At 43.1% G+C, this 13,458-nt stretch overlaps 1 protein-coding gene across 1 annotated transcript in view; it reads left to right on the forward strand.

Moving 5' to 3' along the window:
* The window catches only part of prdm16 (PR domain containing 16), a gene marked incomplete at its 5' end in the record, with an annotated part of 170,884 nt that overhangs the window by 43,733 nt on the left and 113,693 nt on the right, over window positions 1-13,458 (forward strand). Inside the window, one exon of the mRNA XM_079181086.1 lies at window positions 12,361-12,827. Within this exon, the coding sequence (XP_079037212.1) occupies window positions 12,361-12,827 (467 nt within the window). The remainder of the gene's footprint in view (window positions 1-12,360; window positions 12,828-13,458) is intronic.

The raw sequence follows: 13,458 nt of genomic DNA on the forward strand, positions 1-13,458 counted from the left end.
ATGCACACTCGTTTTGCTCGTTCTCATCTGCAGTTCACGATGTAGCGGTATTATGTGTGATATAGACTTTAAATGATAGCATCAAATTACTATAAACTTGAAAGTTGGACATAAATTAAACTCAAGTAGTAAGTCTCTCGTGCATGTAATGTATTTGACTGGACATCAAATCAAAAAGAGATCCTGATTTGATGTGTGGTGACATTAAGTCAGCAAACATCTGTGTGGAGTAAGTTGGTCATAAAAGTAAACCCTCCCTGAACTCTTTGCCAACCGTACGGGGAAATGTGTCAGAAATGGCCACACAGTTGCAACTCAGCCTTAACACCTCAAGAGGCTGTTGACAATTACTATTTTTAATCACATTTTGGAAGCGCTCCGTAGTAAGCAGTCTGTTCCTATCGCTCCAGTCACCGCTCAGTGAATGTGCACCAACATTCTGACTGCAAACCCCCCCCCCCCCCCCCCCCCCCCCCCTGCCTTTATTCTGCGTGCTTACTTTCAGTGATGCTTTGAATTCAAATCATATCCCCTTTGTTTTTCGAGATAAATGTGTATCCTTTAAGCAGTAGCGATTCCTTTTGATGTGCACACAATGAGTGGAGAGCATGTCCTTCCTTAACCTCCGTCCTGTTTGTATTTACTTGTTGTTATTTACGGTGCGTCTCCTGCAAAGATCAGTGACATTGTTTGGTGTCGCTCCTCTTTTCTCTCTCCTTCTTTCTCTCACCCTCCCTCGGACGTTTCCATTTAGCCAAAGACAAAACAAGTTAATTAGATCGGAAGTGCGGGCCTATCAATGGGGAATCAGTATTCAAATCAAGGCCCTGTCTGGACACAAACAGCAGGAAGCCAAACAAGACCCCGGCGCTGCTGAATAGGAGGACAGGAGAGGGAGAGAGAGACACAGAGAGAAACAGAAAGAAAGAGAGCCCCTACTCGGGGGGGCTTGCACTAGCCAACATACACACACACACACACACACACACACACACACACACTGTTTACGTGCTGGATCTATTGTATTTCTGTATTTTCTTTCATGTCTGAATATATTTGAATGTGTGCATTCACACTTTTTGCCCTCAAGAACTATGTACCTAACTTTGTGGGGGGCTTGTACTGTAAGTCTCAACATATTACTGGAGTGGGATAGAGGACAGCAGTCGTTTACAAAGTGGTTTCACTATTCTCATATGTATGCACAGTATAATGTTTAAAATGCTGTCTTGCACCTTTAGAAACATTTTGTGCATCATGTCAAAATATGCCAAAATTACCAAACAAGAAAAAAACACTTTTAACAGGTGAAATCGTTGTGTTTTGGGGTGATTATGTGCGTCTACATGTAAACTCAGGGAATGTTTTTCCCACATACACCAGCAGATATGGAAGTCGAGGAGAGGAGAGGAGAGGAGAGGGGGGGTGGGGGGGAAGGAAAGGTCCCATTATCTCATGTGGAGGGCCACCTGAGCTAAAGACAGCCATTTGTTCCCAAATCGACCTGTCGACCCCCGCCTAATTACCAGCCAATTATTTCCAAATGGACCGCGTTCACCCCACACCCTGCACACTTAAAGAGGAGAGGGACGAAATTGCCTCTCTCTCTCTCTCTCTCTCTCTCTCTCTCTCTCTCTCTCTGTTTGTCTGTCTAAGTCATTCACTCTTCCAAATCCCATCATCTTTCTTTCTTTCTTTTACTCTCTTTTTCATGTTTCAACACCTTTTATCCAGTAAGAAATCATTTTTCACTTATTGTTGCAGGCTTTGCAGCTAGTCCAACCAACCGCCCACTCAACGTGTTGTTTGTAAATTAAGTGACCTAATTATGGGAAGATTTGACACTGAGCCTGTGTGTGTGTGTGTGATTATTGTTCTTTTCACCCACAAACATTTATTATGCAGCTCTCATATAGCTGCTTCATATCTGTCTCTCTCTCTCTCTCTCTCTCTCTCTCTCTCTCTCTCTCTCTCTCTCTCGCTCTCTCTCTGGCACCGCTCAGTCTCAGCAGGCCGATGTGTATCGATGGGTCCGGCATGCAGGAGCCACCCGAAGGAGAAGAAGGCTGTGCCCATGTTCCCAGAATTCTTTGTGGTTGGCCTCCATTGTTCACCACCACTTGTATACAGCATTGTCAGACTGATTGTGAGCCTCCGCTCTCTCTCGCTCTGCGGACGGCTGGAGAGCAAGCAGAGTCGAGGAGACGGAGGGAGAGGGGATGAGGAGGAGGAGGAGGAGGAAGGGAGCAGTAAGCATTGTGTCCCTTGCTCGCCATTCTCCGGCCTTCCCATCTGTTTCCCTCTCTTCCTTCCTGTTTCTGTGGGATAGTGAACAGATTAGCAATAGCACCGCCACCGCTCCTAATAGGGGAAGTCATGGTCGGGAAATACGATGGATTGGTTTGAGATATCATCTGGCTGAGTGGCGCAATAGTTTTGAACTGTGACACCTTGCTGCTCGCTGGCTGACTTTGATCACTTCGGTGCAGAGTTGAATTGCTGTAGTTCTCCACCTTCTGCTTTTTAACTCATCTCGTTCATGTTTTAATCAACTTTTTTTTTTTCCACTTTTATGCCGAAAATGTCAGAGCTGTCAGTTGACATGTTTAAAGGACCCATACTTGGTTGGGTTCTCATTTACATGGAGTGAGCATAATAACACCTGCAATTACTGTTCTATTTGATGCAGTAACTTTGGAAAAATAACTGCCTTAGGTACGATAGTACTGCATTTGTTGAGACTGAGTCAGAGAGAGTTTGTGCTGGTGATTGAAGGGTGCAATGAACAGTTGTTTTTAATAATCGTAATACATTTGTAATTTTCAATTACTCTGTTTTTTTCGGATATCAATTTCTTTTTGTGTGTGAAAAAGGCCCATCGTTGCGTTTGAGAAGCTGTAATAAAGTATTTGCGTTGTTGCTTGATAAATTAATTGATTCTCTAAATACTGTCATTGGACTCACACATTACATTTATTCCCAGTTCACTGGGTGGTAATTAAGAGTTGCAATTATGAGAAATTGACAATGAACCATTTCAGATGAAATGTTTAGTCTATGAAATGTACTAAAAGGAGTTTATCCTTTTAAATTGTTTTTGTTTCAACGATAGTCCAATAGTGAGAAAAGCATCCTCACATCTAGAAAGCTTTAACCAGAGAATATGTCAAATGTTTGCTTGATGACTGATTTAAGCAATTAGCTGATTATTTTTAAAAAGTCTCTGAAATGTTCCGTTATTTGTCGAATCATTTCAGCATTATTTGATTGCTTCAAAGACGGCATCAACATTACCACAGAGCAGAATCAACTTCCCTCTGATATAATCTTAACAACCTGAACATTCATATTTTCACAAAGCCAGTGTTTGCTGTAGCGCTTTTGTGTTGACTTGCCTTATATTATTTACAGGTGTTTTTGTTAATGTGTCCACCCCTTGTACAGCCTATTGTTCTCATATAATATATATCCTATTGAGCACTACGTTAATATCCCCACAGAGATCATTTAAACTTCATTTAATCAAATCTAATCTAATATAGATAATATATAATGTTAGTTCAGTGTTACATGGCTTAATCTGTCTGCCTCAGATGTGTGTGTGTGTGTTCTGGTGTGTGTTCTGCTCGTTGCGTGGCCGAGACAGGGCTGCGTACCGGCCTCCTGGCTGAGTTTGAAGCTAAGTGGATTAGCATATCTCCCATGTCAGCTCCATTCACTGTGACAGCCTGATGACATGGGACCGTGTGACGGCCGCGACCCACCTGACGTCCACGGCTCAGGCCTCCAAGCAGGTGGTCTGACTCTGGAAGGGAGGGAGGGAGGGAGACTGAGCGAGAGGTGGGGGGAGTCAGAGATAGGCTTATGGAAGGCAAAGTCATGCTCTCAGCAGTTATAAGAGTTTCGGTCGACGGCGAACATATTTGTTTGTTGTTCTGTCTCTGATAGTTGTGGAGTAGCACTACAATTCTTTTGTGTAGATCCCATGAGTTCTGTTCTTCCTCTCTGCACATTTTATTTGTTATTTTAGGCCTCAATACTTTGTGTATGCCAGATGATAAGAGTATACTACATCCTTCTTTAGGAAAAGGCCAATAATCTAACATTTAAAACACAAAACCACATTTGTACTATTTAACTGGAAGTAATTCAACTCAAGTTTTTACACTGAACTAACAAATGTAATTGTGTGCTGAATGGTATGCTCAAAAATAGGTTGTATTATTTTGGGCATGGAACTTCTAATTGCAGCAGCTCTGCCCATTGAACTCCACAAAAACCACTGCTGGTCCACTTTATTATTTCTGTTCACCTTGAGTACACTTTGCTTTCTCTAACTATATTTAACTGTTACATTATAGTACAGAAATCCCAAATCAAGCACTTTTCCCTGTCTTTCCTTGTGCATGCTCACATCCTCTCCTCTGCAGTATTCCCTTCTCTTTATCTCATCTCCTCATCCCCTACCTTTCCATCCTTTCTCACTTCTCTTCTCGCACCACACAGACTCTCTAGTCTCCCATGACCCACCTCGCTCTCCTTCTCTCTCACCCTTTTCCTCCTCCTCCTACACAGTCTCGTGTCGGCCTAGCCAGGCAATGCTAACACCTTTGTCAGGGTGATTAATAGCACGCTAGATTGTCGTTAATTCACTGGCTAATGACTGGAGGGAGTGGGCGAGAAGAAGAGAGGAGCGGAGCGGAGCGAGGCTGGAGAGTAATAGACTGATGTATGGGTGAAGGGGCTTCCAGTGGCAGAGGTGAATATCATCACCCCCTCCCAACACCTCCGCACTACAACCTTACAGCTACTGTATAGTAACCAGAAAAGGCCAGGATGTAGCACACACACCCACGTGTGCAACCACACATGCAGTCACGTGCCACTCAGGTGAGGTTTTGGCACATAACACACATGGGCAGTGAACAGGATTTTGCATAACTAAAGCTCGATAGGAAATCAACATAGGGTACTCTGTTCAATTAAATAGTTAATCAGGTCTTCCAGAATGTCAAACTTTTTTTTATAATTTCCAATTTGTGATTTTTCTGAAAATATTACACTGAAATTGATTCTAATTTGGGTTATTTTGAGATCAATTGATTGGCTTTTGAAAGGACTTTGTTTGTTCCTGTGAGAGTTTAATGGAGTTTTAGAAAGCTTTGACTCAATAGTCAATAGTCTGGCTCGTAAAAGTGAATCTTAAAATTGGTAAAATTGTCTTTCGTGGAAAAAATGCAGAAAATGTAATAAAATTGTTGGACCCCGCAAATATTGCTGGGATATGTTTGTAGTTGTTACAAGATCCTGAATTGTCAGAATGTGTGGTTTATTTTCCAGTTAAATGAAATACTAAAAAGTATGAAGCTGGTTTGTACCTACACCAAGCATTCTCTCTGCTTCACATTGCCTCATTTTTTGATATAGCACACATTAGATATGCAACAACAGAGATATTTATTTGTAATTGTTTTAAAACTGGACAAGATATACAGTACGAAACTCAGCTGGATGTCATGTATTTTATTGAATCAAAATTCCCAAAATGTTACTCCACATTTAAGACCAAAGACTAAAACAAAAGATGTCCCCATTACACATATGCACACTGGCCTGCACACGAAAAGTCACACAAGCTAACCTTTCTCCTCCCTGGTTAATAAGAATGGATGGGTTTGTTCTGCACGCTGTCTGCCTTGGTGCTCCCCTAGCTCGCTGTCTGGCCTCCCGAGTGGCTTGCTAAATGAAGCTGCACCAGAAGTGGGTGTAGGGACACACACACACGCACACACACACACACACACACACACACACACACACACACACACACACACACACACAGATGAAGAGAGAAAAAGAAAGAGACAGCGAGGAGCGGTGCACATAGTTTGTTCCTAAATAGACTTCGGTCCCATTATCTGGGACTGCATCAGTTCTTATTATAGAGCATTAATGTTTGTAAGGGCAACTTTTCTTTACCAATTAGTTTTACCGTATTTATACACCCCACATTTGACTTCACCTAAGGTTGTCTTAAAACTAAATTGTGATCAAAGGATTTGTATTGATTTCCATCACTTCTCCAGATATTGACACATAGTCCTCGCTGCTCCTTCCTATGACAGATGTGTATATGAATCTTGAGTTTCCATATCAAAAGGCTACACCGTAGTGAAATAGGACAGACACTATAAAATTGATTTATGAATCATTTTACATGGTTGGAGAAGATGTGTTTTCACGGGCTGCTGCTGTCACTGGTCCGTTCCCACTGTCCCACAAATGTTTCCCATGTTCGCGAGCCTTCCAGAAAATATATTTACAAAATATATACAACATTTGCTCTCAATAGCTGCTATGTCATCTTACGCAGTGATGCCTTTATCCCTGGTAAATGTTGTTGTTTATTTCTTCCTGGACACAGTAAAATATATCCTCATTTAAATAGTTGCGGTAGGTCGTGACAGTAAGGGAGGTTTTGGTCTTCATCATCACGTTTCTTCTTATTTCCCTCTCTTCTCGTCTTATTTTCATGGGATTCCTCCTGTTCTCTGTTCTCATGTCACCTGCCGGTCCGTTCTTTTTGTCCCTCTCTTCTTTCTGTTATATCCAGCTCCTTTCTCTCTCCATCCTCCCGGTTTCTGCCCCTCTCCCCCCTCTCTTGACCCTCCCCTGGGGGATGTTTGCAACTCAATTTGGCAAATGTAACTCGATATTGATTATTATTAATATTTATCATGTTTGTGCACATGTTTTCTTCTAGTGCTATTAATCTGCCCTGTTAATAAATGTCTGCAGCAGCCTGGGCCCCGTGGCCCCCTGGGACCACAGGGCCACCGCATACACACACACACACAGACACACACACACACACACACACACACACACACACACACACACACAGACCTGCTCTCAGCTGCAAGAGGTTGCCTGCTGTCTTCTCTTTGCCTGGAGGCTTGATTTCAGTGTACACACAAACACACACACATAAACATACACACACACACACACACACATGCTATTGGAGGACGGAATGCCTTTAGGCTGCTCAGCACAAATACCACATCAATACATCAGCCCCGTTGTATCGGCACTACACACACTCGCGTTTAAAAACACACAAATACCCGAGTCGGTTCCTTATTGAGCTGCAGTGACCAAATTCAGTCTTTTTGTCAGTTTTCTTTTTAAATGGTTAAAATGTTCACAAGCATTGTGATGATAGTTTGGTTCATTTTACTGTTTAAATTCTACAAGAGAAAGGAAGTAAAGGAGAAACTAACTGAAGCATAGAGCCAGGCTATGGACAGCTCCCCCTTGCAGATTGTTTAGACTGATAGCCATACCAGTCAAAGACAGTAAGGGAAGAGCACCCATGTAGGGGCGCACACACACACACACACACACACACACACACACACACACACACACACACACTGAACACTATACCCTGCAAGTTGGCAAACAACAAAGTATGCATGCTACAGTATGTGTGGATTTCAACCGTTGTGCATATATGAAAACACTATTTCAGTCTTGTTTTCATGTAATTTTTGGTCATGTTAGCACTTAAAATAATAAACAGTTTTACTACACATAAGGACAAAAGCAGTATAAGCTGTGACTCACAATAGCTTAAACTCTAATGTAGCAATAACTGCTGTTAAAACTGTTGTTTTAATGTAATTATTACGCAGAGCAGCAGAACACGTGCAACCATGTGAGGAAATCTTTTTAAAAACACCTCCCTTTCATTTCTTTCTTTCTTTCTATGTTCTTTTAAAATTCTCTCTCTGCCTCTGTAATCCCTCTTTACCCACTCTGAAGAAGCCATGTTGTAGTTTTAAGTGTTGCCTGGAAATGTTCCCTGGTGCTTTTACGAGGGGAAGTGTGGCGTTCTTGCTCGGAGTCGCTTGCCGGTATTGTAGCTGACCGTGCCCCCGGTGCTCACTCATTATTTCCTACCACGCGCACAATCGCGCACAATTGCGCACACCTTCTCGCCTTAACGCTCTCCTTTGGCTCCCTCGTCACATGCTTCCATTCAATACGTCATTTTGAATATAGTATACCCCCGTGCCACCGTGGAAAAATACACCATTGTACAGTTTTTCACCTCTCGCTCTCACTCACTCTACCTTGTGATTTTGCACTCGTTTGATTTTTACAGCTGCCTCTCTTCTCCGCCCCTCCTGTTTTAAAGCAGAGGGTGTTTTGGGCCTTTTTTGTGTGTGTGTGGAGGAATCATCAAAGGCCTGCTTAATACAGAGGAACAGGTACCAATATCACTCTGTAGCCCAATAATAAGCTAAGTGGTACCATATTGACGCAATATAGCGGCACAAACAGCAGATTAGGCGTTGGGTTTGAATCCCCCCCCCCCTTCACATACTTATACACACATATGTGCACATGTGTGCACAGAGCTCCCACATCAAAATGTTTGGTCATTTATTGCTCAACCAGCTACCCATTTTTCATATCTGTCATGGTCCACACATTCTCTCTCTGCCTTTTTTTTTTTTTTTTCTTTCGCCAGACAATCTTTCCTCCCCATATTTGGAGCCAGTGCAGAATTTTGCATAGTTTTGTCTTTTCCCTGGATACTGTCTTTTCATCAGTGGCTGGCTTTCCTTTTGAATTGAACCAGATCAATTTACGGCCAGACAAAGATACAGTCTCTGTGTGCGTTGGAGGGGGAAGGCAGTGAGAGAAATAGGACGTGTGTGCTTTATGATGGCCATCATTGGCACACACGTCCTATTTCCAGCCCTCTCTTCTTGTTATCATAGCCACGGCCGTGGCTCCACTGTGTTGCTTGCTCTCTAGCAAAGCCTACACCTGGCTCTGAGTGCTCAAGCTATTGTTGGCTGTCATTGTAGCCCGTGGTGTGCAGTGCTTTTACACTCTCTGCATCCCTGTATACAAGTGAAAACGCATCTTTGACGAAAGTTTAGAAAGATTTTAAATTTTTCTCAATAAAGGCATGATTGCTTATTCTTCAATAAATGATTTGATCCTTATTTTATACAGTATTTAGAGGTTCTCTCCACTAATTCCTGCATGCAGTCACTGTTGTTTCTTTCTACCCCGACTACGTCGACAACATGGCTCAGACTAAGTGCCACAAGGCACATGTGTTTGTGTGCGTCCAGGCAGACGGCAGAAAATGACTCCAGATCTCTATCTTTCTGCATTTAAGTCTAGAGTGCTCTGATTAAACACAACCACAGAACAATTTGCCTGTTGTAAGGCCCTCCGATTAAACCACTGATTTTCAGAACCGTGTCAAGTTATTTTGCCATGGCAACGTTGATTACAATGTTATCAGCATTTCATGTTTTTTTTTTCTTCATTTTTTCTCTTAAAATTATCACAGTAAGATTTTTTTTTAATGGCTATGTTTATGTGGTTGCCTTGTGAAATATTTGACATTGTTAAATGTGTATTTTAGAAGTTAGGGTCTATAAATGCCATATCTATATGTCATATCTTGTAATTGCAATGGGACATGCAGTCATTATGAGATATCATCTGTATTACCGACAACACCATCTCTTGCACATGTGTTTGGAGTTCCGTAACAGCTCCCGCAGTTGCAAAGAGATGTGTGTTTGTGCGATCGCCTGCATCTGTGTTCATACGTGCCCTCAAATCTTTGTTATTGCAAGCCGCTACAAAGCAAAGAGCTCCGTTTATGGCACGCATTTACAATTTATCAAATAAATGGGATACCTTCATGTGGCCTGGGCCCTGCTCTCAGGCAGAGCGGCGTAGTTTTCCACTGGAATAACAGCCGCTGAACAAGCAGCCCATTGTAGCCGCAGCCAGCACCGGGACCCCCAAGGTGCGAATTAATGATTGACCCCTGATGTAATCAGGATAAATAGCTCCCCGTAAAAGAGAAAGAGATGGCGAGAAGACCAGAGCGAGAAAGAACAACATAAGGAGCCAGGGAGAGGAAGGCACTATCTGGCCCGGGTGTTTTTTAAGAAGCCCTCGGGGAGACGAACCTAACATCTCTTTCCGTGTCTTGCGAGACCCAGAGCTAACATAGAGCTGTTTAAAAGCAGCTCAGTCGTCAGTTTTTAAGACTCTTCGCCTCCTCCTCCTCCTTCTCCTTGTCTTCTTCCTCACCCCTTTCATTATTTTCCCCACTTACTTTTCTCATCTGCAACTTTTTTGGCCACTGCTCGAACATTGTCAACTTGTCTTAAAGAGGGGAGGTGAGAGAGAGCTTGTCTCTTGCGGCGAGTAATCTGAAAATGTCCCAGTTGTTTCTTCAGGCAATTTTTTTTTATGAATTAGCTAAGTTACAACTGAGAGTTGAACTTGTTTAATATCACACTGTGTTGGCCACACTGCTTCATGTGTCTCACAAAAGATGTTTTGTTCATTAAAATGAAGAGGGTTTTTTTTCTCTCTCTCTCTCAATTATTTGACGCAGCAATTTGTGCATTTTTTTGTGCACAGGCTCTTAAAGCCAAATAGTATTTAATAGATTTTCCGAGGCTGTCTTTCTGCTTGTCAAAGTTGCTCTCAATGGGTCAAGTGTGAAAGTGGGGGAGTGAAGAGGGAAAGTGAGTCAAAAAAAAGAGCGTTTAACAGCCTGAAAACACTTTTGATTGTGCGGAGGGAGCAGCAGATAGGGCTGAGTTATAAAACTTTAATTGATCTGTGAAAAGTGGAAGCTACTGCTGGCTCACTTGTTCCAATGCTTAATTGCACGCCTGTTCTGAAGCAGTGATCATTAAAAAATGGGTTCTTTTCCAGTCCAAAATCACTGGATGACGCAGAATCGGTCATAAAAGGCTGGATTTTACTGCAGCAGCTTTATATGATAGGTTTCCCGGATCTGCATGGACATGCTGCAGGTTTGCCAGGCACTGAAAAGCCCTTGTCGCATGCTTTCACAGTTTCACATTTCACATTTAAAACGTACATGTCAGTTAATTTAACAGCTTTCACAGTCCACATCTGTCACTGGGCAGAAACCCAAATATTTATCAGAACAAAAAAAACTGATGCCCTGTACAACGAATGTGCTCATGTTCAATTTCACTCGTGAAATGTTCTACTTTGGTTTCTTGATCCGCTCGTTCAGTCTTCCTACAATTTACAAGCCTCAGTGCTTCCACCTCACTTTATTAATGCATCCCAAGCAGAAATAAACCAAATTAATTGTGGTTTTTGTTCAACTTATTTGTGATGCACTTCTATGTTATTAAAATGCAACCCACAACGTTCCTTGTGACCTCATAAACGTTCATGTGCTAACAAGCGCATTTTTGAAATGTCATGTTGCAGCTCCAGCTGAAATCTGGGAAGCGGTGGCAGGCTTTGCAGCAGGCTGGGTGGAGGCTAACAGAGAGAGAAAGCTTGATTGGAACCACCCCTCCTGTAATTTTGGGCCTAGTTAGCCTGCTGATTGCCAGTCCCTGTGTTTAGATAGTAAAACTGTAGTGGTGCTTTGACTAAAGACACCAGGATCAGTCCAGAGAGGAAAAGAAGGATACACACATAGACGTGCTGAGGCTAACACACACACACACACACACACACACACACACACACAAACAAGTACGCACTGACTAGGACTGAGTGTTCTTCTATACTTTGTTGGTACCATTTCAGCACTGATGTACAAAGAGGCACATGATAAATAATGTGCTGATAGAAATCCCACACTCCCCACACAGCAAAGCTGCTCACTGAGATGTATCTGCACATGCACATTACACAAACCATCACTGTCTACCAAAAAATGCTCAATAGCACATTTAGAGAAATGGGATGAAACTTTAAGCCAAGTGCACATGGATACACACCTAAACACACACACACACACTTGTAGTGCTTTACATCATTTCCGTGCATGTTGGAATGGACAATCATATTGTCGACCTCTGAATGGGACAGTAATGCAAGGTGACGAGGCTAACCAGGTCAGTGATAGACACAGCAATTATTTGTAAGATGAGTCCTGGCAGAAAACCGGGACTGTGATGGAATTGAGAACTTTTCCCATCAACGACTTGGCAAACCTAAAGCGTCTTCTGTTTGTCAGTTTGGCTCTTCTCTTGTAGTCTCTGGAAAATCTATGAACTCAGCATCTTGTAGCTGAAGGCCATCAGATGCATGTATATTCTTTTTTGAGGACCCCTGAAGTCTCACTGAGCCTAGAATGGAGATGTGTCTTACTCTTTGTATTTCATAGTATATATTTGGCTGGGTAAAACAGAGCCTTTTTTTCTTTTCTAACATGCTGACGGTAAAATCTTCGAAGAAATGGTATGCTGTGTTACACCACCTCTGCCTGCCTAATAACAACCGCCTCCGTATCTGTGTTTCCTCTCATAGATGACAGTGAACCAGTGGACAGCATGTACGACACAGAGGCCGACCTCCCGGGTTTAGCGAGCGGAGGCGGTGCCGACAGCCCAGAAGACGACACAGACGACGGTGTCATCAACATGTCCCCCCTGCCCTCACCGACCCCTTCCCATCCAAACAACAACAACCACCACCACCTGCTGCACCCCCACATCTACGCCACCCACCACCACCACCACCTTCACAACAACAGCAACAGCAGCAGCAATGACCAGGACTTCACCACACCCAAGGAGGGCTCGCCCTACGAGGCACCCGTCTACATTCCTGATGACATTCCCATTCCCAGCGAACTGGAGCTGCGTGAGTCCTCTGTGCCCGGTGCTGGCCTGGGTGTCTGGGCCAAGACCTACATCGGTGCTGGCGAGAGGTTTGGCCTGCACAGCCCACTGCATCACGAGGCCACAGGCAAAGATGGCTCCTTTGGATGGGAGGTAGGAACCAGCAGGGCTTCTTACGGGGTACTTTGTTTGGGGTTGTTAACAGTTATTTTTTTCTCTTTTCATTTCACTGTCTGTCACATTTTGCCTACTTTTGGCTCAAACAAATGTACAATGAGATATGAGATGAAAAGAGTGATCGAAACAATGATGCAACACTGAAGAGGGTAAGTGAATGATCGAGCCGCTCTTCATTCATTCACATTTCCAGCCATCACTCTTTATCCGCAGGTGATTTCATCATCAGCAAAGATGCCCATGCAATTTGCATCCTCTGTGTGATTGAACCTCATCTTTTTTTTTCTTCACACACACACACACACACACACACACACACACACACACACACACACACACAAATCACACTCGTCCAGAATTCCAGCAGCACAGCAATGTCAGATGGAAAAATCTGCCTGATTAGTGGAGGTATCAGCTTTTCTGGGCGTCGGTCCGAGCGAGCGCGCTCATTTGGTCACGCCACCCGATATGGAAATGGAAGAAGCATGGCCCAATGCGGTGGCGGCATATTGAACTATTAATTTTCATTTCAACATGACATTAGAGGATATTGAAGTTGCTTCAGTAAGCTCATTAAAAAGAAAAAAAAAAACTCCCGATCTCTGTC

The sequence above is a fragment of the Pholis gunnellus genome (assembly GCF_910591455.1).
Source record: "Pholis gunnellus genome assembly, chromosome: 2".
NCBI classification, from domain to species: domain Eukaryota; kingdom Metazoa; phylum Chordata; class Actinopteri; order Perciformes; family Pholidae; genus Pholis; species Pholis gunnellus.